Source organism: Hevea brasiliensis, chromosome 13 (assembly GCF_030052815.1).
Source record: "Hevea brasiliensis isolate MT/VB/25A 57/8 chromosome 13, ASM3005281v1, whole genome shotgun sequence".
Lineage (NCBI taxonomy): Eukaryota > Viridiplantae > Streptophyta > Magnoliopsida > Malpighiales > Euphorbiaceae > Hevea > Hevea brasiliensis.
The window spans coordinates 11536794-11558251 of record NC_079505.1 but is presented as its reverse complement, the minus strand read 5'-3'; the positions used below and the strand labels follow the sequence as shown (position 1 = coordinate 11558251).

Here is a 21458-nt window from a genome sequence, read left to right as displayed (position 1 = left end):
TGAGAATATGAGCTAATTTAGACAAGAATAATAATTGTTGTAATTATGCTACACAAATCTCCTCTAATCATACTAATTGCTGTAATTATACTACACAAATCTCCTATAATCATGCTAATTGTTGTAATTATGCTAACACCCCCCTTCAAACTCAAGGTGGTAGCACAGGTGCCAACTTGAGTTTGCTTAAGAGATCCTGAAAGTGAGCGGGAGGATGCGTTTTAGTGAATATATCAGCGGTTTGGCTGACAGAGGAGACAGAAATCAAACATATGGTGTCATGAGCAACATGATGACATACAAAATGACAATCAATTTTGATGTGTTTGGTACGCTCATGAAATACATCATTATAAGAAATATGTATGGCACTTCTATTATCGTAATGAAGCATTGTGGCAAAAGAATGAGTGACACCCAAATCAGTTAATAACCACCGTAACCAAAGTAATTCAAATGTAGCATCAGCAAAAGCACAATATTCAGATTCTGCGCTAGAACGTGCAACAACAGTTTGCTTTTTGCTACGCCAAGAGATAAGAGAATTACCCAAGAAGAAATAATAACCAGCTGTAGAGCGATGATCTGTCAGATCACCAGCCCAATCAGCATCAGAGTAGCCAGATAATAGTAGGGAGGAGGTAGCCGAAAAGTACAAACCATGAAAAAGAGTGCCTTTGATATAACGAAGGATTTGAAGTACTGCAGAAAAATGAGTTGAGCGAGGAGCATACATAAACTGGATGACCAGATGAACAGCATATGAAATATCAAGTCGAGTAACTATGAGATAAACAATACTCCCGACAAGCTGTCGATATAAAGTAGGATCATCAAGAGGAGTGCCATCAAGAGGTGTAAGTTTGCAATTGAGGTGTAAGTGATGCCTGCTCGAGAAAGTAAGTCGGATGCATACTTGGCTTGAGATAGATAATAGCCATCAGAATTTTGAGAAACTTCAAGACCTAAAAAATAGCTAAGAGAACCTAGGTTTTTCATTTCAAAATACTGATTGAGATAATGTTGTAACTCTGAAATACCAGATGAATCATCTCCTGTTATTATCATATCATCAACATAAAGCAACAGAAGAACAATACCACTATCAGTTCGGCGAGTGAATAATGCAGAATCATGTGGACTAGAGAGAAAACCAAGTTGAGCAAGAGTGGAACTAAATTTGGCAAACCAAGCCCTAGGAGCTTGTTTTAATCCATATAAGGCTCGCCGAAGTTTGCAAACCTTATGAGGAGAATGATAACCAGGAGGAGGATGCATATAAACCTCTTCTGTTAAATCACCATGAAGAAAAGCATTTTTGACATCCATCTGAAAAAGTTTCCATTTACGAACTGCAACAATAGCTAAGAGACTGCAAATAGATGTTAATCGGGCCACTGGAGTAAAAGTTTCTTCATAGTCGATACCATACTCTTGAGTGTACCCTTTGGCTACTAAGCGAGCTTTGTAGCGTTCAATAGTTCCATCAGAACGGGTCTTGATTTTGTAAATCCATTTGCAACCAATAGGGGTATTGTTTGGTGGAAGATCAACTAAATCCCAAGTATGAGTTTTCTCTAAAGCCTGAAGTTGGTCAGTCATAGTTTTCTGCCAAAGAGGGTCAGTACTTGCCTCACGATAAGAACAAGGCTCATGAAGGGTTGCAATAGTAGAGTAACAGTGAAAATCAGAAAGATAATGAGGAGTTTCTCTTACACAGGTAGAACGACGAAGAGTAGTGCTAGGAGGAGATGCAGGTGCAGGTACTGGATCAACAACTGGTGCCGATTCAACAGGGGCAGGTGTAGTTGAGCTAATATTGAGCACATCACAATCACCTGGATCAGGACTTGTAAACAGCTTTTTGGAGGAGTCAGTGAAAAATGGAGAGTCAGTATTGACAGAGTGATGAAATTTGGAAAGAGAAGAGAACATAGTATTGTCCCAAAAGGTAACATGACGAGAGATGCGTAACTTATTAGAAACAGGATCCCAACAACGATACCCTTTGTGTTCAATGCCATAACCAAGAAAACAACATAGACGAGCACGGGGTTCTAATTTGGTATGTTCATGAGGTTGTAAAAGAACAAAAGAAACACATCCAAAAGGTTTAAGGATGGAATAGTCAGGAGGTTGTCCAAACAACTTTTCAAAAGGAGATAAATTATGAAGAACCAAGGTAGGAAGATGGTCAATAATATAAACAACATGAAGAGCTGTTTCTCCCCAAAATTTTTCTGGACATGAGGCAGAAAGAAGAGTACGTACAGAATCAAGAATATGGCGATGCTTGCATTCGGCTCGCCCATTCTGTTGAGAGGTGTGAGGACAAGAACGTTGAACAACGGTGCCTTGTTGACTAAGAAACTGAAGTAAAGAAGAATCCCGATATTCCATGGCATTGTCTGTTCGGAGAATTTTAATGTCACAAGAGAACTGAGTTTTAATCATTTTTGCAAATGTGATGTAAATTTGTGATAACTCAGATCGATGTTTCAAAAAATATATCCAAGTAAACTGAGAATAATCGTCAATAAATATCACAAAATAACGAAAACCATTTATTGAAGAAATAGGAGAAGGACTCCAAATGTCAGAATGAATTAAACCAAAAGGAGTGTCTGAAGTAGTATTATTATGAGAAAAAGATAATGCAGGTTGTTTTGCAAGCTGACAATTTAAACAATTAAATGACTCAAACTTAGTAGATCCTAATAATCTACAAGAAATTAAAGGTTGAATTTTACTGGCAGAAGCATGACCAAGACGAAGATGCCATTGGTGAATGGAAGAATTAGGGATTATAGCTGCAGATACAAATCTTTGAGGAAGATGTAAAGATGCAAGCTCAAATAATCGACCCACTCTGCGACCCTCCCCAAGAATCTGTCCCCTTTGTGGATCCTGTACCTGGACACCATGGGGAGAAAAAATAACATTTAGTCCTTTTTCACACAACTGACCAATAGAAATAAGATTGAGTGCCAAATTAGGGATATAATAGGTGTCAGGGAGATGAAGATTTGAGGTAGACACATGACCAGTATGTGTGATGTTCATTTTAGTACAATTTGCAGTATGGATTGGTGGTAAGGAAGATACAGGTTTTGCAGAAGACAAGAATTTAAGATTAGTGGTCATATGATTACAACATGCAGAGTCAAAGAGCCAATAAGAATTATCCGAAGTGGCAGACATGGCAGCAGGAGAATTAGAAGAGATAACCTGTTTGAATTGTGCCTCAAGATCACTCATGGTTATGGCAGTAGAACCCTCAGTAGCAGCAACAACAGTGACAAAGGAAGATCCAAGCTTTGAGACATTCTTGAATCCTTTTGGTCTTGGAGGGCGTGTGGGACAATGTTCAAGAATATGACTGTAACCATGACAATATTTGCATTCTATAGTAGGACAATATACAAAAGTATGACCAATTTGATTACAATTCTTATAGAGTTGATTGCAATTCTTATAGAGTTGATTGCCAGATTTCTGATGTGAGGATCGAGTAGTTGCAAGAGCAGTTTCAAATTGAGAAGTTTTATCCAAACTGAGACGAGTCTCTTCAAAAATAATATCTTGAATAGCAGTATCCAATGATGGGAGTGGATTTCGATATAGCAGGGATGCTTGAACGGCCTCATATTCTGATCGAAGAGCCATTAGAACTTAAATGAGATGAAGATGATCTTCACTGATTTTGGCCTGAGATATTTGATTCCAAATGGGTTGGACCTGAGCAAGAAAATCATTCACAAATTGACCTGCTTCTTGTTTCAGATTATAAAGAGTAGTCCACAACTGATAATAGTGGGCAAGTCCAGTGGTCTGATATCGATTAGCCAAAAAATCCCAAATTTCTTTTGCAGAGTCATAATTAGCAAATTGGATATGGATGGATGAGACAGAGGTATTGCAAAACCAAGTGATGATCTGATGATTTTTACTATCCCAATCCTCAAGACGGTCAACAAATTTTGTATCAGTTTCATCGTTCTCTCTTGTTGGCGTAGTGATATATCCGGTAACAATACGCCAAAGCTTGTGACCTATCAAAAAACTTTCCATTCCTTGAACCCAAAGATTATAGTTGGAACTAGTCAGAACTGTTGTAATAGGTTTTGAAATATCAGATTTCTCTATTGATAACAAGATGAGGAGAAAAAAAAATGGTATAATAACAGGAATGAAAGAATGAACCAGAATAAGTTGTAGAGAGAGAAGAGAGACCCCAGAAACTAAAAATAAAAGCTTTACGGCTTTGATACCAGGTTAGAAGAAAAAATACAAGTAATGAAGGAAATAATTGTGTATTTGTCTGTGTCTGATTTACAGAGATATTAAATCTATTTATACATGAGAATATGAGCTAATTTAGACAAGAATAATAATTGCTGTAATTATACTACACAAATCTCCTATGATCATGCTAATTGCTGTAATTATGCTATACAAATCTCCTATAATCATGCTAATTGCTGTAAGCTAACAAAGGCAATGGAGACTCCCAAATGCAAATCTATGATTTTAGAACCTTATAAAACTCTTCCCAAACAGAATGTTATATTCTGATTATTTATTCATTACGAGCATATTTTTCACAACAAAGACAATACCCTTAAGAACATTCAAGCTAAAGTGACAATCATCTCCCAGTTTTATACTCTTTTCATATCTGTTTCTTTTTGTAAAATTCGAGGTTTGGTTAGCTTAAGCTCTGTTAACTAGCCAGGGGATATTTTGTACTGTGATGCTCTGCTCTACGCTTTCAATAAAGTTCTCTTCAGATCCAAGAAAGGTTCGTAATTAGCAAGGACTAGGTATTGAATTGACAATCCAGGTTTCCTTCTTCAAATGGAACCTACAATGTGTTAGAACAAAAAACGAATTTATTCAACCATTGTACGTAAAACTTATACACTTTGAACAAGTTACCAAAATAAAATCCTATCAACATACAACGATTATACGAAACCAAGTTCCATTCCTCACCAAACTTGAGAAATTAATTGTTGATTGTTTCGCTGTAGCAGGTCTATCCTTCCAAAATAAAGAAGTGAAAATATCCAAAAACTCAATTTTTGGAGTTGATATGTGAAATTGAAGGTATAGGAGTTGGCCACCACGCAAGCGTAAATACATCTTCCTATCGATACAAGCAACCATAGTTAGAAGGAAACGAAAACACCATAACTAATTTCGAGGTTTTAGTTGCCAAATTGCAAGAAAGAACCCTGCGTGTTGACATAGACAAACCAATATACAAGATGTTGGGATCATAAGGATGGATAGCAATAACGCGTCCAGAGAACCAGTAAGATGGATTTAGCCATTGACGGCCATGAAGAATGCTGTGTTGCAAAGTAAGATTAACCTGACATTTCAAACTCCACTTGTTACAGTCCTGGAGTTGCCAAATCAGCAAATTCATGCGATACACTACACAAATATGCAATGAGCCACGACACAAACCAAGGCAATGCAATCGTAACCATGGATCTGGTATGCCTTCTGGTTTATCAATAAGTAGTACAACCCTGTTACTGTAAACATCATAAACAAGAATCTCATTGCCTCTAGTCAACCAATGCAGCAATCCATTGTAGACTATAGCATTGGTTAGCGGAGTGGACCAATAAATGGGTTTTGGAGATGACAATACGGAATCTGTCCATTGTCCAGTCTCAGATGAAAATACCTCCACTTCAAACTCACACTTGGCTGCCATGCGGACAGGAATACGAACCCCCTTGTACTGGAGGTTGGAATCAATAGTGGGCACATCCCTTATTATCTATTTGGTAGTAAGGATTGCATACAAAGCCAACGGGTACCAAATAATAGCGGCGAGGGTCTAGAGGGAGTGTAGACCACTGCTTGGTGATAGGATTGCAGATGTAGTATATGACCTGATCAAATATACCTGTGGTGCACAAGAGTAAGCCGTTGCACTAACCCACAACCATGTGATCTTTAGGGAGGAAACTGAGAGAGAATTTCGAAACCAGGACATTGAGGGGGAATCAAGAACATCTGCTGCTTATAGAGTTTGAGAATAATCTTGCTTGGGTGGAGATCATGTTGGTTGTGGCCATGGAAGCGACAAAGGAAATAAGGGATTGGAATTAGAGAGCACCAACGCTTGCATATTACGCTGCCCGGCAGATTTGCAAGGAATCCGATGCAGGATTTCTAGCAATATCTCATCGCTCAGAATGTCATTGATACTGGTTCTTTCGCCACCCATGATTACGCACAAACGATCCTGGGGATTATGATATATCCTGGTGAGTATATATACGGTGAAGTCCAAATTCAAGTAGGATTAGAATCCATAATTGAATTAGGATTAGGAAAAAAATAAATTTAAAAAAGGGGAAGCAACTGAATTGAAATAGGAATATAATTGGCCGAATTTATCTTGCACATTAGATTGCTACAAGTAGAGATTATTATTATTATTATGGGTAATTTATAATTAAGTTCTTGAGATATAGTAAAACTCAAAAATTAATCTTTAATATGTTTTTGCATAACAAGTTGGTCCTTAATGTTTAAATAAGTTTATGTAATTATTTAAATATAAAATAAATAATTACGTGAATATAAAATTTAGATGTAAAGATTGTTTTGCCAATGAACTGTTTTATTAATAAAACAAAATTTTAGGGACTAAATTATTTTGAATTGAAAAGCAATTAAAGATAACTTAGAAGTCAAGCACTAATTTATTAACTAAATTAAACTTTGAGGATCAAATCTTACTAAAAAACATATCAAAGACTAATATGTGGATTTCAAGAAATTACTAAGCTCAAAAACATAACATCAGCCAGAAAGATGAAGGAGTTCCCCTGCACAGCACAGTAAATTCTTCCATGAAAACAGTTCCATTATGAATGTGGTAGTCTATGAATAGAAATAAAGGGAAAAATTCATCATGTGAAACATTATATTTTTTACAACATATTTTAAGTTAAAATTCAAAAAATTGGCACTGATTGTAAGAACAATATATCTAAGACATTGAGGAAACCTAACAGTTTTAAGTAAAAAGAATTGAGCTTACAATTAAAGAACTAAAAATAGACGTTGATGAAGATCTCTCTTCCTTTATAGTTGTAGAGTGCATGGTATTGGATTTGAATCTTCTGTGTCCTTGACTGCTCATTGATGGCCGGGAGAAGATAGAGAATTGATGGATAAACTCACATCATCACATTCAGTGGCACTGCAGTCTAGGGATTTCTTGCTTACATTGTATGGCGATGTATTCATCACTCTGAATGCATACAGAAAAATTTAAGATCAGTTACTTGAGTTAGAACCAATTGAAGAACAAACAAATAAGCAAGTTCATCATCTAACTATAATCAATTTACCACCATATCTTTGGCATCTACTTCTTTTCTTGTTCCTTTTTTCCTTTTCTTTTCCCCCTAATAGTTCTCCTAACAAGCTCAGGATAGGCACTATCCCAACCCCACGCCTACATTGAACTCAGGCCTTTCCCTTATACAAGGAGATATAGTCTTTTGACAAAATTATCTGATCTTAGTAGATGGAGATCAGGAATAGACATTTTCAACACTTACCAGAACAAAAAGATTCTTTAACAATTTATGTAAAACTGAATCCACCACTAAGCATTTGGTAGCATTTATTAAGTTTTTTCCAGCTTTTAGGATTCAATGAAGGATTATGAACTTGATGGGTCAACCTTCAAGTCCAGCATGTATATTCACTATTCAGTGCAAGCATGCTATTTTTTTGAAGTGTACAAAGGACTATGAAGCACATATCCACCATACAAGATGTAATGTCACCGTGCTAGTTAAGAAGAAACTCAGTTCACATACAATTGAAACTACATATTATGCCATGACAGCAAAATTTCATGTCCTATAGCAATCGAAATCCTAAAAGCATAAACTTAACTTTCAATGTCATACATCCACATATTGCAAATAAATTAAAAAGCCCAATCCATAACAATCAAGGATGGTTATATATAAAATTCAAATTATTTCCATCAAATTAGGAGACTACTACATACCTTTCCTTGCGCTTCTCCAGAAACCGAGCCAATGATGCTTTACGAGCCTGAGGTACAGCCCCTGCAAGCCAACCATCATTTTGTTACAATGACGTTATATATGCATACTAGATCAATTCAATAATTATTTTAAAAAGAAAACTTTGTAATTTTAGAAGTAACAGATAAGCTTAGACTTAGAGACACACCAGCTGGAATCGGAATTGCAGAACCAGGTGCTACTGAACTAACTGTCTTTGAGGTTTCAATTTGGTTATTTGCGGATGCTAAAGCTCCTACTGATTTCACTGTTGTCAATTCAATGGCGCTACTAGAGTTCACAGAAATAGGGCTTGGAAGGACTGAGCATGGAGATGCAGTATGGATTTTGCTCCCAACAAAACCATCATCAGCAGAAGGCCTAGGGATTGGTGTCCGCACTTGAACTGGGGAGATTGCCTTATTCTGAGTTACTGAAGACCCATGTCCAGCCAACAGCATAATGGCCTGAGCCTGTACAGAAGAGTAAACCATCAATAAAAAGAGCGCATCAGCTCTAAACAAAAGGTTCAGAAAGCAAAGCACAGAGAAACGATACCTTCTCAGGAGAAATATCCTCATAAACACAAACAGAACCAGCATAGAATATGGTCAATTGAGCAGGAGCCCCAGATGATTTTGAACCATTTCTACAAATGAAAACCAATGTTATTGTTATATCAGCAATTCCAGCCATCTTTAGTATATTGTTACATAAGAAATTAAGAATGCATGTTAAGGTATTAGATTAGGAGATACCTAAGATCGGTGGTACCAACAACGGAACTTGGAGTGGGATGAACAGAAACAGGGCTTACAATTGGAACTCCTGCAAGATATTGTGAATTTATAGAATTACCACCTACATTGTTCCCAGTTGAAGCAAAATGGGACTGCAAATTAGGATTGCTCATAGAAACAGTAATTGTTGGATTTTGATGGTTGATGACTGGGAATATCCTCATTTGCTGGGGGCGATGGACTGGATATGCATCAACATGCTGCACAGCATAGGCAGTCATTGTATAATGGTTTGCGCCTTGTCTATCAAGAGCCATATTTTTCTGCAATTAATAAATGGAAAATGATGGGGCCGAAGGGAATTAGTTCAAAAAAGGAAGGAACATGAAAAGCACATTTTGTGCTTGAATATAATTAGTTATTTCATTTTATTAAAATGAAGGGAGAGTTTCCACATTGGTTGATCAGGAACAACACAAAATTATACGCACTTTACTTGCACAACTCTTCTCTTTCGGGCCCTCTCCAATTGCCAATTCATTCCCATGTGTATTTTTCAGACTTAGACATCTCTGACAACTACTTCAATGGCTCTATTCCAACAGAAATTGGAGTATGTTTTCCAAGTTTAAATTCTCTAAACTTGTCTGGAAATGGTCTCACTGGTGGCATTCCTTCATCATTTGGCAAAATGAGTCAACTGACAGAATTAAATTTGTCCAGAAATGGTCTCACTGGTGGCATTCCTTCGTCATTTGGCAAAATGAGCCAATTGATAAAATTAGACTTGTCCAACAATCATTTGTCAGGCATAATACCCCAAGAGTTGATTGTTGGATGCAGTTCGTTACATGAGCTCATTCTTTCAAACAATAGTTTGCATGGCCAAATATTCCCAAAACAAGCTAATTGCAAAGAATTGAGTCGATTATTGTTGGATGGCAATCAATTCACTGGAAGTATCCCATATAGCATAGCTAATTGCACAATGTTGGCAATGTTGGACGTGAGTGATAATCGTCTCTCTAGTAGCATCCCTGGTTGGATAACGAATATGACTATTCTCCAAATCTTGGATCTGTCAGAGAACAATTTCTTTGGAAATATACCATCTAGCTTTGGCCCTCCATTTATTAGTGAAGTTTATCTATCAAAAAATAGGCTACAAGGACCGCTTATGAATGCATTTTACAATTGTTTTGAATTAACAATATTGGATCTTAGTCACAACTCTTTCACTGGAAGGGTTCCAGAATGGATTGGCAATTTTCCCAAACTGAACTATCTTCTTTTCAGTCATAATAATCTTGAAGGTGAAATACCAAGTCAGTTATGCAACTTAGTCCAATTAAGTTTGGTTGATCTTTCTAATAATAATCTTTCTGGTCATGTCCTCCCTTGCATAAACGTTGCTAGCTATTGGCTTCAATCACATCAAAGTGCATCAGTGAGTTCTATGGGTTATAGGACTCAACCTTTGCAGTTTACAATAAAGAATGTATCGTATTATTTCCAATGAAGCATTCTTGATTACATATCAGGACTCGATCTCTCCTGCAATAATTTGACAGGTAAAATTCCTACTGAAATAGGAAATCTTGGCAAGATCCAAGTGTTAAACTTGTCTCATAACAGTTTGACAGGATTGATTCCACAATCATTTTCAAACTTGAAGCAAATTGAGAGCTTGGATCTTTCCTACAACAACTTGAATGGCAGCATCCCTCAGCTCACTCAACTAAATTTTCTAGCTGTTTTCAGTGTAGCACACAACAACTTATCTGGCAAGACACCTGAGATGGTTGCACAATTTGCGACCTTCGAGAATAGTAGCTATGAGGGAAACCCTTTCCTTTGTGGACCTCCACTGTCTAAAAGTTGCTTTTCTTCAACATTAATGCCAAGAGTTTCAGAGGAGGATAAAAAAGATCATAAAAAAGATGGTGGCTTTATGGACATGGAAGCTTTCTATGTGAGTTTTCTGACTTCTTATGCCATAGTTTTGTTGACCATAGCTGCTGTTTTGTACGTAAATCCATATTGGCGTAGAGCATGGTTCTATATGATAGAGTTGAGCCTCACCAACTTGGACTATTTTCTGGTGGACAACATTCCTTTTTTGTTTAGATGCTATTGAAGTATGGGTCTGCTATGTACTTCAGAAGCGTTAAAACTTGATGAATGAGCTGAGTTTATGTTGTAGTTTCAGTAAGCTGGGATGGTTGCAGAATAATGAGTTAAAGCTGATTGCAGAGTACCATTACTTGTTTTTTCACTTGCTTAGATGAGCTATAATCAGACTTTGTTGACTTTGTAGCTTCCTAAGTACTCTTGTTTACTGTTCATTCTTGAATGAGAAGAAATAGTAACTCTGCAAACCTGCTCAAGATTCACAGTAAAATAACAGAAATTACATTTAGCTTTTTTTTTTTTGGAAACTCATTTAGCAATAGTCAAACTTAAATTCTTAATTATTTGATAATAAAATGAAATTTGATCATGAAAATAAATAAATGGTAGCTCGTGGTAAGTTTTTGAATGATAACTCCACATATAAATAATAATTTGCTTGAAATTAATTCTCACGGGGGCAGGAAAATTCATTGACTAAATAAAATAGTAAGCATCAGGATTTGCCAAGATGTAGGCTTCAAAGGCCCTGGATATTCCCACAAAGGCTTCCATGGCCTTTTCTTGTCCAGCCTTAATTTCCTCTTCATTCACCTCGGCACCATCAGTAGCGTAACTCTTGCTGCTGCGCTTGAAGATGGATCCTCCATCAGGGCAGCTTTCAACCTCAATCCGAAAAGAGATTTTATCAAGTGCCTTATTCATAAGGGCAGGATCACTTCCAATCACAGAGTAGTCATATGTCAATTTCTTCTTGTCTATGGCATCTATCCTCTCCTTCACATGACTCAATTCGCTACCTGAACATTGATGTATTTTACATGGCTAGTCAGAAAATATATTCATTGTTAGATTTGAAAGATGCTTCTTCAGAACAATAAAAATCAAGTCTAGCAATTGGCTAAGTCATATTTAAGTGAAAGTCTGCATCTACAAACTTAGATCACAACATTAGAATCTTGGATCACAACATTCGATTGGTCTAGTTTTAATTTGATCCAGTTTGAATTAATTTAATGATTGGATTTTTCTTTTCTTTTTTCTTTTTTTTTTGTCTAAATAAAAATGTCAGTTTAAATTGGATTGAGCTGAAACTGTTGGATTCAATTTCTATCTGATTCAAGAAGAGGGAAATTAATTTCAGTCTGATTCCTATTGCAGATTAAATCAATCTGATTTTCTATTCGAATCAGATTGTAATCACATGTATACACAAGCACACACATATATATAATGTTGAATGGAGTATAAGTAAGACCATCATACAAAGTTAACTTGCTTGATGGTGCCAGGTCCTCCAACTCCCTCAAGAATGACGAACACTCTTAATAGCATGGGGCAGTATCTTGGGAAGGAGGATTTCAGAGTCCAGGAGAAAAGTCTCGAACATTTTGGATAGGGGCGACTGTGGTGGCCACCTGCCATTCATAAGTAACAACTCCCATGACCAACTTTGACAAAAACAATTTAAAGAGGATGGTGAAGATAAGTATAGCCCTGGGGAAATGTGATGTGGCCCAACCGCAAGTGCACGAGTCGTACAAGTAATATAGAAAAGATATTGTTCCCACAAGGAGTTGTGTTAATGATTGAATTTTTGATATAAAAAGTTGACTAAATTGAACTATTTTTGAAATTAAAGTAATAAATTGATGGGTATTAGAGTATGAAATCTATATGTGCAAAATTAATAATCTATTCAACTATGTAATGATTTAACTAAATTTGCATCAAATTAAAATAAGCAAATTCAAATATGGCAATATTTAAAATGGCAAGCAATTAAATTCAATTAGAAATTAACAATGATAAAAAGGCGATTCCGGAGTTCGGGATTTCATATTCAAGCTATTTTGGGATTTTAAATTGGTTATCCAATCTTGTGGAACTTACGGGTTTTAAGGAGATTAATTCTTAAATCCTTTGAATACCCTTTCGAGTGGAACAAAGAGTGCCTTAATCAATCTAATCCTACTTTCGTGAAGTTAGAGTTAATTAAGACCCATTAAGTTCTTTAATTAATCTGTAAATCCTCTTAATCCTTAGTCTATTTCTAGATCTAAGTCAATTAAATCCAATTTCTTGATTATCTATCACAAGGCTTTCTCCTTTCGGTGCCTCAACCATGGATTAAGAACATCACTTAATGGGATCCTACACTAAGTATGTCATTGAGCACACAAGAAATGAATAAAACTCATTAAGACCACAAAATATGGATTACCCAATCAAAATCCACAAAATATCTCAAATATTACAACCCTTACTCCAAAATCTAATGAAAACTACTCACTATCCATAATATTTACAAGATATTCTGAGTTTATGTGGAAATAAAGCTTTAATCTAAGCTAAGAAACAAGAAGCTCAACACGAGAAATGTAGGAAAAATGTAAGAAAAGAAAGAAATCTCCAAATCTGGTTGGAAATGGTGTGGGAGATGATTGTGACTCTTCAGCTGCTGCCCTCTTCTTTCCTTTTCTTCCTCTCCTTTCTTCCCCTTTCTAAAATGGGATATGGGGCTATTTATAACTTTTTTCTAACAAGGAGCCCTAAAATGGTGTGTTTGAGGTGAGATTTTCTGAGGGAATCTTCTGCCAGCTCATTAATGAAACCTTTGTGGGATTGCATAAGTGGACTGCATAAGTCATGCAGTCCCTTATCAGTTTTCGGTTGGTTTCTGGCTCTCTTATGCGAAACTGTATGACCAAGCGCATAAGTTATGCACAATTTCATGAGATTGCATAAGGGAGGCGTGAATCTGCATAAGCTATGCACTCTCCTTATGCACAATTCGGCAGGTATTGGAACAGTGTTTCTTCTCCTTATGCAGATCTGCATAACTTATGCGGCAAGTTATGCGTAATTTGGCCAATGCATATTTCAACTTTGAAACTTGTTTTTGACATCTTTGGCTGTAGAAATCACTCCTCAATGGCAAAATTTCTTTTTAGTCCTTCAAAAACACCATTTTTCCTACAAAACAAAGTAAAATTTACAAATTAATCCAAAATTGACAATTATGAAAAACTAACTAAATAACTAATGAAATTAGCTAAAAGTGACTAATAATCAAATAAAATGGCTATGAAATTAAACCTAAATGATTATGCAAAATGTATGCATCAAATACCCCCAAACTCAAGCTTTTGCTTGTCCTCAAGCAAACTTTAAAATGTGATGCAATTTTTTTAGGGGTGCCTTATCCAAAGAGCTATGAAAATCACCTATTAAAGTAACTTAACACACCTTTAGCCATACCAGCAATCCATATACCCATCTTTCAAAATGCAAAGAATCTAATGCTTATCCAAGCTTTCACCGCTTAGCCATCAAGTCAATTATCATTCAAAATTTCCAAACTAACCAATCAAAAGAGAGAGTCATGCTCAAAAGGAATTCTTGGACAATCAATAACCAAAGTGTCTCTATATAGAATGATGGAATTAAATGAATGAATAGATAATTTTCCAATCCCATAGGCAAATTCCCTACTCCTATCTCCACTAATGTAGCAAGTACTATCAAGAGATCAAAGGTCTTTTTAGGGATGTAATGGGGCCATGGGGTTCAAAAATGAGGCTAAGAAGAAAAATGAGTAAAAAGGATTCGAAGCATGAGAATATTTTCAATCTTGACAACATAAGGTACGCTTCTTATTTTATTATATTTTTTTTCTTTTTCTCTTTTTTTTTTTTATATATGGAGGAGAGAAATACGCAATGAGAATTGTCAAGTGCTAGCATAATTTACAAAACACATAAAAATGGAGGGACATTTAGGTACTTTAAACTTGTATCTTGCATTTTCTTTTGATGATTGTCCCTAAAAATGCAACCCCCAAACTCATTCCTTTTAATACTTTGGGTGGATTTCTTTCAATTTGAATGACAATAATGAAAAGCACATATACTAGCACTTTTACAAGATGACAAGCATTTTTTCTCCCTTTTATTGTATTTTTTTTTCTCTTCTTTTTTTTTTATTTTTTTTATGTACCTAATATTATAAATAATTATTCTCATGAAAAGGGTTAGAGTGTTTGGTTCATTGGCTAGGAAGCAATAAGGGTTTCAAGAAAAATTAGGAATAAAAAGGCTCAAAGGGGTTTGCAAGGGTCAATTTCAATTAGGAAAAGGGCCAAAGGCTTAAAATGAGAAGGTTTAAATCAAAGAATGCCTAATCATCTCTCTTTTCAAGTACAAGCTGGTATTTCGCCTTGAAAGGTTTAGAAAATTTGTTCTATGATGGGTGAGACATCATTTGACTACCTTATATCCAATAACTCCCTCTAAACACTCCAATCTCTAAAGGACTAGTTGGGTGGCTTTTTGGCTAAGAAGGTATAGGCAAGGGATAGACACTTCAAAACTTTGCACCTCTTAGGAAACTTTCAATCCACAAACCCAACTAAAGGTAAGTCAAATCACTCTCATAGGCAACTTTTCAATACTCAAGGGATTTGGCAAAAGATTTTAATGCATGATGCATGATTCCTAAAAATGAACAATGCATTAACTGAATGGAGAAAATCTAATTGTGTGCAATGTGTACAATTTCTAAGTGGTGTATAATGTGTGTGTAAATGTGTTATGTATATGTATGTATGGATGTATATGTAAAATATTTACAATATATATGTAAATGGAATGGAATGAGATATTCCTATACTCAAAATGTGAAAAATGTAGCAAAAATCAAAATGCACACCCCCAAACTCAAAATTAGACATTGTCCTCAATGTCTCAAGTAGTGCATTATCAAAACTCAAAGTAAAGAGAAATTACCAGGAATTGTGAAATTTAAGAGCAAAAAGAATAAGTTACCTGGTATAGAGCAGATGAGAATTCAAGGGATAATGGTGATGCATAAGAGGCTGCATAGGTTATGCAGAATAAAATGCTGTACATAACAGGTGCATAAAGAGGGTGCATAAGCTGTGCGGTTCTGCATGAGTGGCAATAAGGACTGCACAGGCTATGCAGAATATTTGCATAAGGGGATTACAGCTTGTGCAATATTTTCAAAAGCTGCTGCAGGATGATGAGCAAGGAAAAATGTGCAAACACCAGTAGAAGTATGCAAATATATACAGTGTATGGACAACTATGCATAAAAGGGCAGTAAAGGCAATGAAAATCAATGAAAAACTAATGTAATAGCCATCCAATAGAACTTCAAGAAAAACAGAATTCAAAACAAACTAAAATTGTTTCAACATATCTACAAAGAAAAACTCCTACAAGTTTGAACAAAAGTAAAACAGAAACTAATCTAATTCTATTGTTTTGCCCTTGTCCAAAGATGCTGCTAAGGGACCGGTTGGAGCTGGCTGCTGTCGAAGTGATGGTTCTGGAGGAGGTGATGGAGGTGGAGGTGGCATTCCCAGAAAAACCATGAGCTGCTTCATCATCTCCTTTAATTCTTTCTGCTTATCTCTGGTTTCCATGACAAAATCAAAGAGTTGATCATGACGATCCTTGAGGGTATCAAGACTAGATTCAAGCTTTCTATCCATAAAATATATATCATCATTAAGCCTTTCAAGATAGGTGAATAAGGCTTTAGTGTTGAGGGGAGGAGGTGCTGTGGATGAAGAGGGTCCAGCTGCAGAAGGTGTAGGCTGTGCAGAATCTGCTGGGATGTCCTGTGCAGGCTGAGTAGGTGGTGTAGGTTCAGCAGAATGCTGTTGGACTGGTGGGACAGAATGTGCCTCTGGTTGTGCAGTGGTTTCTATGTCTGCTGCTGGTTGTGCAGTGTCAGAAGGTGGCAAACTGAATCCAGTTTTGGATAGGTGTGTAGCATTAAAATATAGAGTGTCTGAAAGTGCTGGTAGTGGATGCTCTTCCGGATTAAAACCAAAATGCTTGGCTATAACAGTTATGAGCCCACCCATGACTATATCACCTATGGATTTGGTGGCAATATGTAACACATGCTCACAGAAGAAGTAACCAGGAGAAACTTTGACTTTGTGAAAAGCACACCATAGCATGAACAATTCAGATTTTCCAACAGCACCAGAACTAGTCCCTCTGCCCAAGATAGTGCTAGCAATAAGCCTCTGGATAAATCTAAGTGCAGGGTCTAGTATTTGAGAGGTTTTGGATCTGCCAGCAGAAAAAGTCTGAGGTTGGTTTGTGATAATCCTCCAAAACTGAGCAGCATTCCAAACACCTTTGTTTGCTACCTCTACCCCTGTATATGGTACCCTAAATAGTCCATCAATTGCAAACCCAAAAATGCTATGAAATTGGTCTAATGACAACTCTCTATTTTGCCCCAAACATCTAAATTTTATAGTTGGCTTGTAATCTATCTCATGCAATTTCAGGGTAGCAGAAAATGAGGAAATAAATTCCAAAACTAGAGCTGGATAAACTATTTCTTGCTTATGCACAAATTCCATCCAACCTAAGCCATCAAGGTATGCAACCACATTATTAAATAAACCAACTGATTGGAGGGCATCTGCAGAAATGTACCTAGTGCGTTGCACCCTCCTTTCCTTAAGTCTCTTAAAGGCTGCCTTGTGAGCTGCATCAGGAAAGGGCCAAGGTAGTTTTGATACCTGTGATGCTGCTGACATTTGCTTTTTGCTGGAAGAGGGTGATTTGGCCTGTGGGGTAGAGGTAGAAACGCCAGCCTCATGTCGTGTGGAGGTTGAAGTTTTGGGGTTTTTGGGTGGAGGCTCTGATAGTGGAGTGGTGAGTGGTTCTTTACGTTTTGTGAGAGGAGGTGTAGAAGCCATGGGTCGGGTGGATTTCGACCTGATTTTTCTTTTATAAGTGGCTGTGGGAGGTGGTGGAGGGGTTTCTTGTGGAGGGGAATCGGGGTTGGGAGGCTGCATTGCCAAGGGCGAGACTTGGAGAGGGGAGGTTTGAGGGGAATGAGGAGGCGATTCCATGGGGTTGTCGATTGTGAGAATGGAGGAGGTGATGGAGAAAGTAAAAGATGCAGAGGGAAGTTAGGGCAAAAGCGGCGAAAAGAGTAGTGGAGAGGAAGGATGATGCCGAGAAAAATGGTCGTGGGGGGAAAGGCGTGAACAGGAACGTCGGGAAGTGGAGGTGGGAAAGTGGATGCCGAAAAAATTTTTGATTTGAACAGGACATGTGTAAAACTGCATAAGGGGAGAATAGGTGTGCATAACTTATGCACTCTCTTATGCAGGTTTCGGTGGAAGATAAGGAGTGTGAAAAATTGATTATGCAAGAGTGCATAGCTTATGCGCTGACTTATGCAAGTTTCGGCTAAAAATGGAAGTGTAGGAATTGTGGTCATGCAAAAGTGCATAAGCCGTGCACTCTCCTTATGCAAGTCTCGGCAAGTTTTTGATTTCCAGAAAGTGTGGTCATGCGGAAGTGCATAAGCTATGCACTCTCCTTATGCAAGTCTCGGCAGGTTTTGGTTTTCAGAGAGTGTGGTCATGCAGAAGTGCATAAGCTATGCACTCTCCTTATGCAGGTTTCGGTGGAAAGAGAAAATGCAGGATTTGAAGTCATGCAGAAGTACATAAGTCATGCACACACTTATGTATATAAAAGCAACATGGTTCTATAAAAGCCCAAAGGTGCTAGGCTGTTGCTTCATTGCGTAATTGAAGAGAAATAATTGTTTATATTTCGCATACAAGTATTGAAATGAGGCTAATTAAGCAGTTGTTGGTTGCTTTAGTAATAACTTCATTATTAGAGGGATGGTGGAGTTGTGATGGTTGTTTGGAGAATGAGAGAAATGCTCTTTTGCAACTCAAGGCTTCTTTCAATCATCCTGAAGGCCAATCACTCTTTTCTTGGGGATTACATACTGATGACTGTTGTAAATGGAAAAATATTCACTGCAGCTCCACCACTGGACGAGTTTCCAAACTCAGTATTCGGAGCGATTATTGGGGCTTTGAATGGTGCTTCAATGCATCTTTGTTTCTTCCTTTTCAAGAATTGACGAGTCTTAGCTTACGAAACAATCGTATTATTGATTGTGTTGAGAATGAAGGTAAAATATTAATTTGTCTTACATTATTGTATAATTATGCATTAACTAATACACCTTTTGTTTCATAATATTTTAAGTTTTTTTTTTCTAGTATTTAATAAAAGCTACTAATAACAAAAAGTAGTTTGAAACTATTATTTAGATATTTTCATAGTTTTATGATTGAAACATAATTATTTTTTTTTTTAACAACTCGAAAACAATAAATAATAAATAAATCTAACTAGGTACCTACCTCTTATGATGCGGGTTTTGAAAGATTAGAAAGACTCAGCAAGTTGGAGTTTCTTGATTTAGAATATAACTGGTTCAACAACAAGAGCATTGTATTATCTATTGGCCATCTTTCATCTTTAAAATCATTGAATTTGGCCTACACTGGATTGGAAAGTGTAACTGATATTCAAGGTTAGCTCAGCTTAAAATGTTTCCTTGTTCTAATTTTTTAGGATTTTCCATTTATTTATGTACTTATTTTTCAATTTTCAAGCACAAACTTGACTAACACTTTTTTATGACTTTTGAAGGACTATCAAGTCTTCAAAATTTGGAGTTTCTTGATTTGTCATCCAACGACTTCAACAATAGCATCATACCATTTTTACAAATCTTTTCATCTTTAAAATCATTAAATTTAGCTCACAATAGATTGGAAAGTGGTATTCAAGGTTAGCTCTAATTGTGATATCTTTTTATTACAATTGATCAGGATTTTCCTTTTACTTATTTATTTATTTTCAATTTTCAAGTAAAACTTTGACTGATACTCTTTTATGACTTGTGAAGGACTATCAGGACTTGAAAATTTGGAGTTTCTTGATTTTTCATTCAACAACTTCAACAAGAGCATCATACCACTTCTAAGTGTATTTTCATCTTTAAAATCTTTAAAATCGATCTACAACAGACTGGAAAATATAACTGATTTTCAAGGTTAGCTGACGTGGCCCAACCGCAAGTGCACGGGTCGTACAAGTAATACAGTAAAGATATCGTTCCCACGAGGAGTTGTGTTAATGATTGAATTTTTGATATAAAAAGTTGACTAAATTGAACTAATTTTGAAATTAAAACAATAGATTGAATGGGTATTGGAGTATGAAATTTATATGTGCAAAATTGATAATCTATTCAACTATGTAATGATTTAACTAAAATTGCATCAAATTGAAATAAACAAGTTCAAATATGGCAATATTCAAAATGGCAAGCAATTAAATTTGATTGGAAATTAACAATGATAAAAAGGTGATTCCGGAGTTCGGGATTTCATATTCGAGCTATTTTAGGATTTTAAATTGGTTATCCAATCTTATGAAACTTATGGGTTTTAAGGAGATTAATTCTTAAATCCTTTGAATTCCCTTTCGAGTGAGACAAAGAGTGCCTTAATCAATCTAATCCTACTTTCGTGGAGTTAGAGTTAATTAAGACCCATTAAGTTCTTTAATCAATCTGTGAATCCTCTTAATCCTTAGTCTATTTCTAGATCTAAGTTAATTAAGTCCAATTCCTTGATTATCTATCACAAGGCCTTCTCCTTTCGGTGCCTCAACCATGGATTAAGAACATTACTTAATGGGATCCTACACTAAGCATGTCATTAAGCACACAAGAAATGAATAAAACTCATTAAGACCACAAAATATAGATTACCTAATCAAAATCCACAAAATATCTCAAATATTACAACCCTTACTCCAGAATCAAAAGTAAACTACTCACTACCCATAATGCTTACAAGATATATCGAGTTTAAATGGAAATAAAGCTTTAATCCAAGTTAAGAAACAAGAAACTAAACACTAGAAATGTAGGAAAAATGTAAGGAAAGAAAGAAATCTGCAAATCTTGGTTGAAAATGGTGTGGAAGGTGAAAGTGACTCTTCAAATTCTGCCTTTCCTCTTCCTTTCCTTTTCTGCTCCTTTTTCTCCCCCTTTCTAAAATGGGATAAGGGTCATTTTTATAGCATTTTCTGACATGGAGCCCTAAAATGGTGTGTTCTAGGAGGAATTTCCTGAGGGAATCTTCTGCCAGCTCATTAATGAAACCTTTATGGGACTGCATAAGTGGACTGCATAAGTTATGCAGTCCCTTATGCGATTTTACTGGTTACAGTTCACTTAAGCAAAGCGCATGACTTGGTGCATAGGTTATGCACAATTCCGTGAGAGTGCATAAGGGGCGTGAATATGCATAAGCTATGCGATCTCCTTATGCACATTTACGAGTATTGGAACAGTGATTTTTCTCCTTATGCAGATCTGCATAGCTTATGCGGCAAGTTATGCACAATTTGGTCAATGCATATTTCAGCTTGAAAACTTGTTTTTAACATCTTTGGCTATAGAAGTCACTCCTCAATGGCAAAATTTATCTTCAGTCCTTCAAAAACACCATTTTTCCTACAAAACAAAGTAAAAATTACAAATTAATCCAAAATCGACAATTATGAAAAACTAATTAACTAATGAAATTAGCTAAAAATGACTAATAATCAAATAAAATGGCTAT

The 21458-nt window shown here is 36.2% G+C and overlaps 2 protein-coding genes and 1 pseudogene across 2 annotated transcripts; 1 reads left to right on the top strand and 2 right to left on the bottom strand.

Moving 5' to 3' along the window:
* Window positions 1-6896: 6896 nt before the first annotated feature.
* Window positions 6897-9136, bottom strand: LOC131168871 (protein TIFY 6B-like). The gene is made up of 5 exons (XM_058131793.1): window positions 8837-9136; window positions 8637-8727; window positions 8248-8551; window positions 8060-8120; window positions 6897-7285 (listed from the first exon to the last, which is right to left on the bottom strand). Exons 1-5 carry the CDS (start codon window positions 9133-9135, stop codon window positions 7171-7173), a joined length of 870 nt encoding a protein of 289 aa, XP_057987776.1. The 5' UTR covers window position 9136; the 3' UTR covers window positions 6897-7170.
* Window positions 9137-9254: 118 nt separating this feature from the next.
* Window positions 9255-10955, top strand: LOC131172077 (cuscuta receptor 1-like). The gene is made up of 2 exons (XM_058133022.1): window positions 9255-10131; window positions 10360-10955. The coding sequence occupies exons 1-2, from the start codon at window positions 9255-9257 to the stop codon at window positions 10953-10955; spliced, it is 1473 nt and encodes a 490-aa protein (XP_057989005.1).
* Window positions 10956-11296: 341 nt separating this feature from the next.
* Window positions 11297-12393, bottom strand: LOC131171814 (major allergen Pru ar 1-like; annotated as a pseudogene).
* Window positions 12394-21458: the final 9065 nt, after the last annotated feature.

Bases quoted from the DNA above. Each gene is read 5' to 3' on its own strand.
- LOC131168871 (XM_058131793.1), bottom strand. From the start codon at position 9,135: ATGGCTCTTGATAGACAAGGCGCAAACCATTATACAATGACTGCCTAT. The intron at 8,552-8,636 runs GTATCGTTTCTC...TCTTCTGTACAG, and splicing joins AGGATATTTCTCCTGAGAAG to GCTCAGGCCATTATGCTGTT. The intron at 7,286-8,059 runs GTATGTAGTAGT...GTATGCATTCAG, and splicing joins CTGGAGAAGCGCAAGGAAAG to AGTGATGAATACATCGCCAT.
- LOC131172077 (XM_058133022.1), top strand. From the start codon at position 9,255: ATGAAGGGAGAGTTTCCACATTGGTTGATCAGGAACAACACAAAATTA. The intron at 10,132-10,359 runs GTGAAATACCAA...ATTACATATCAG, and splicing joins CAGTCATAATAATCTTGAAG to GACTCGATCTCTCCTGCAAT.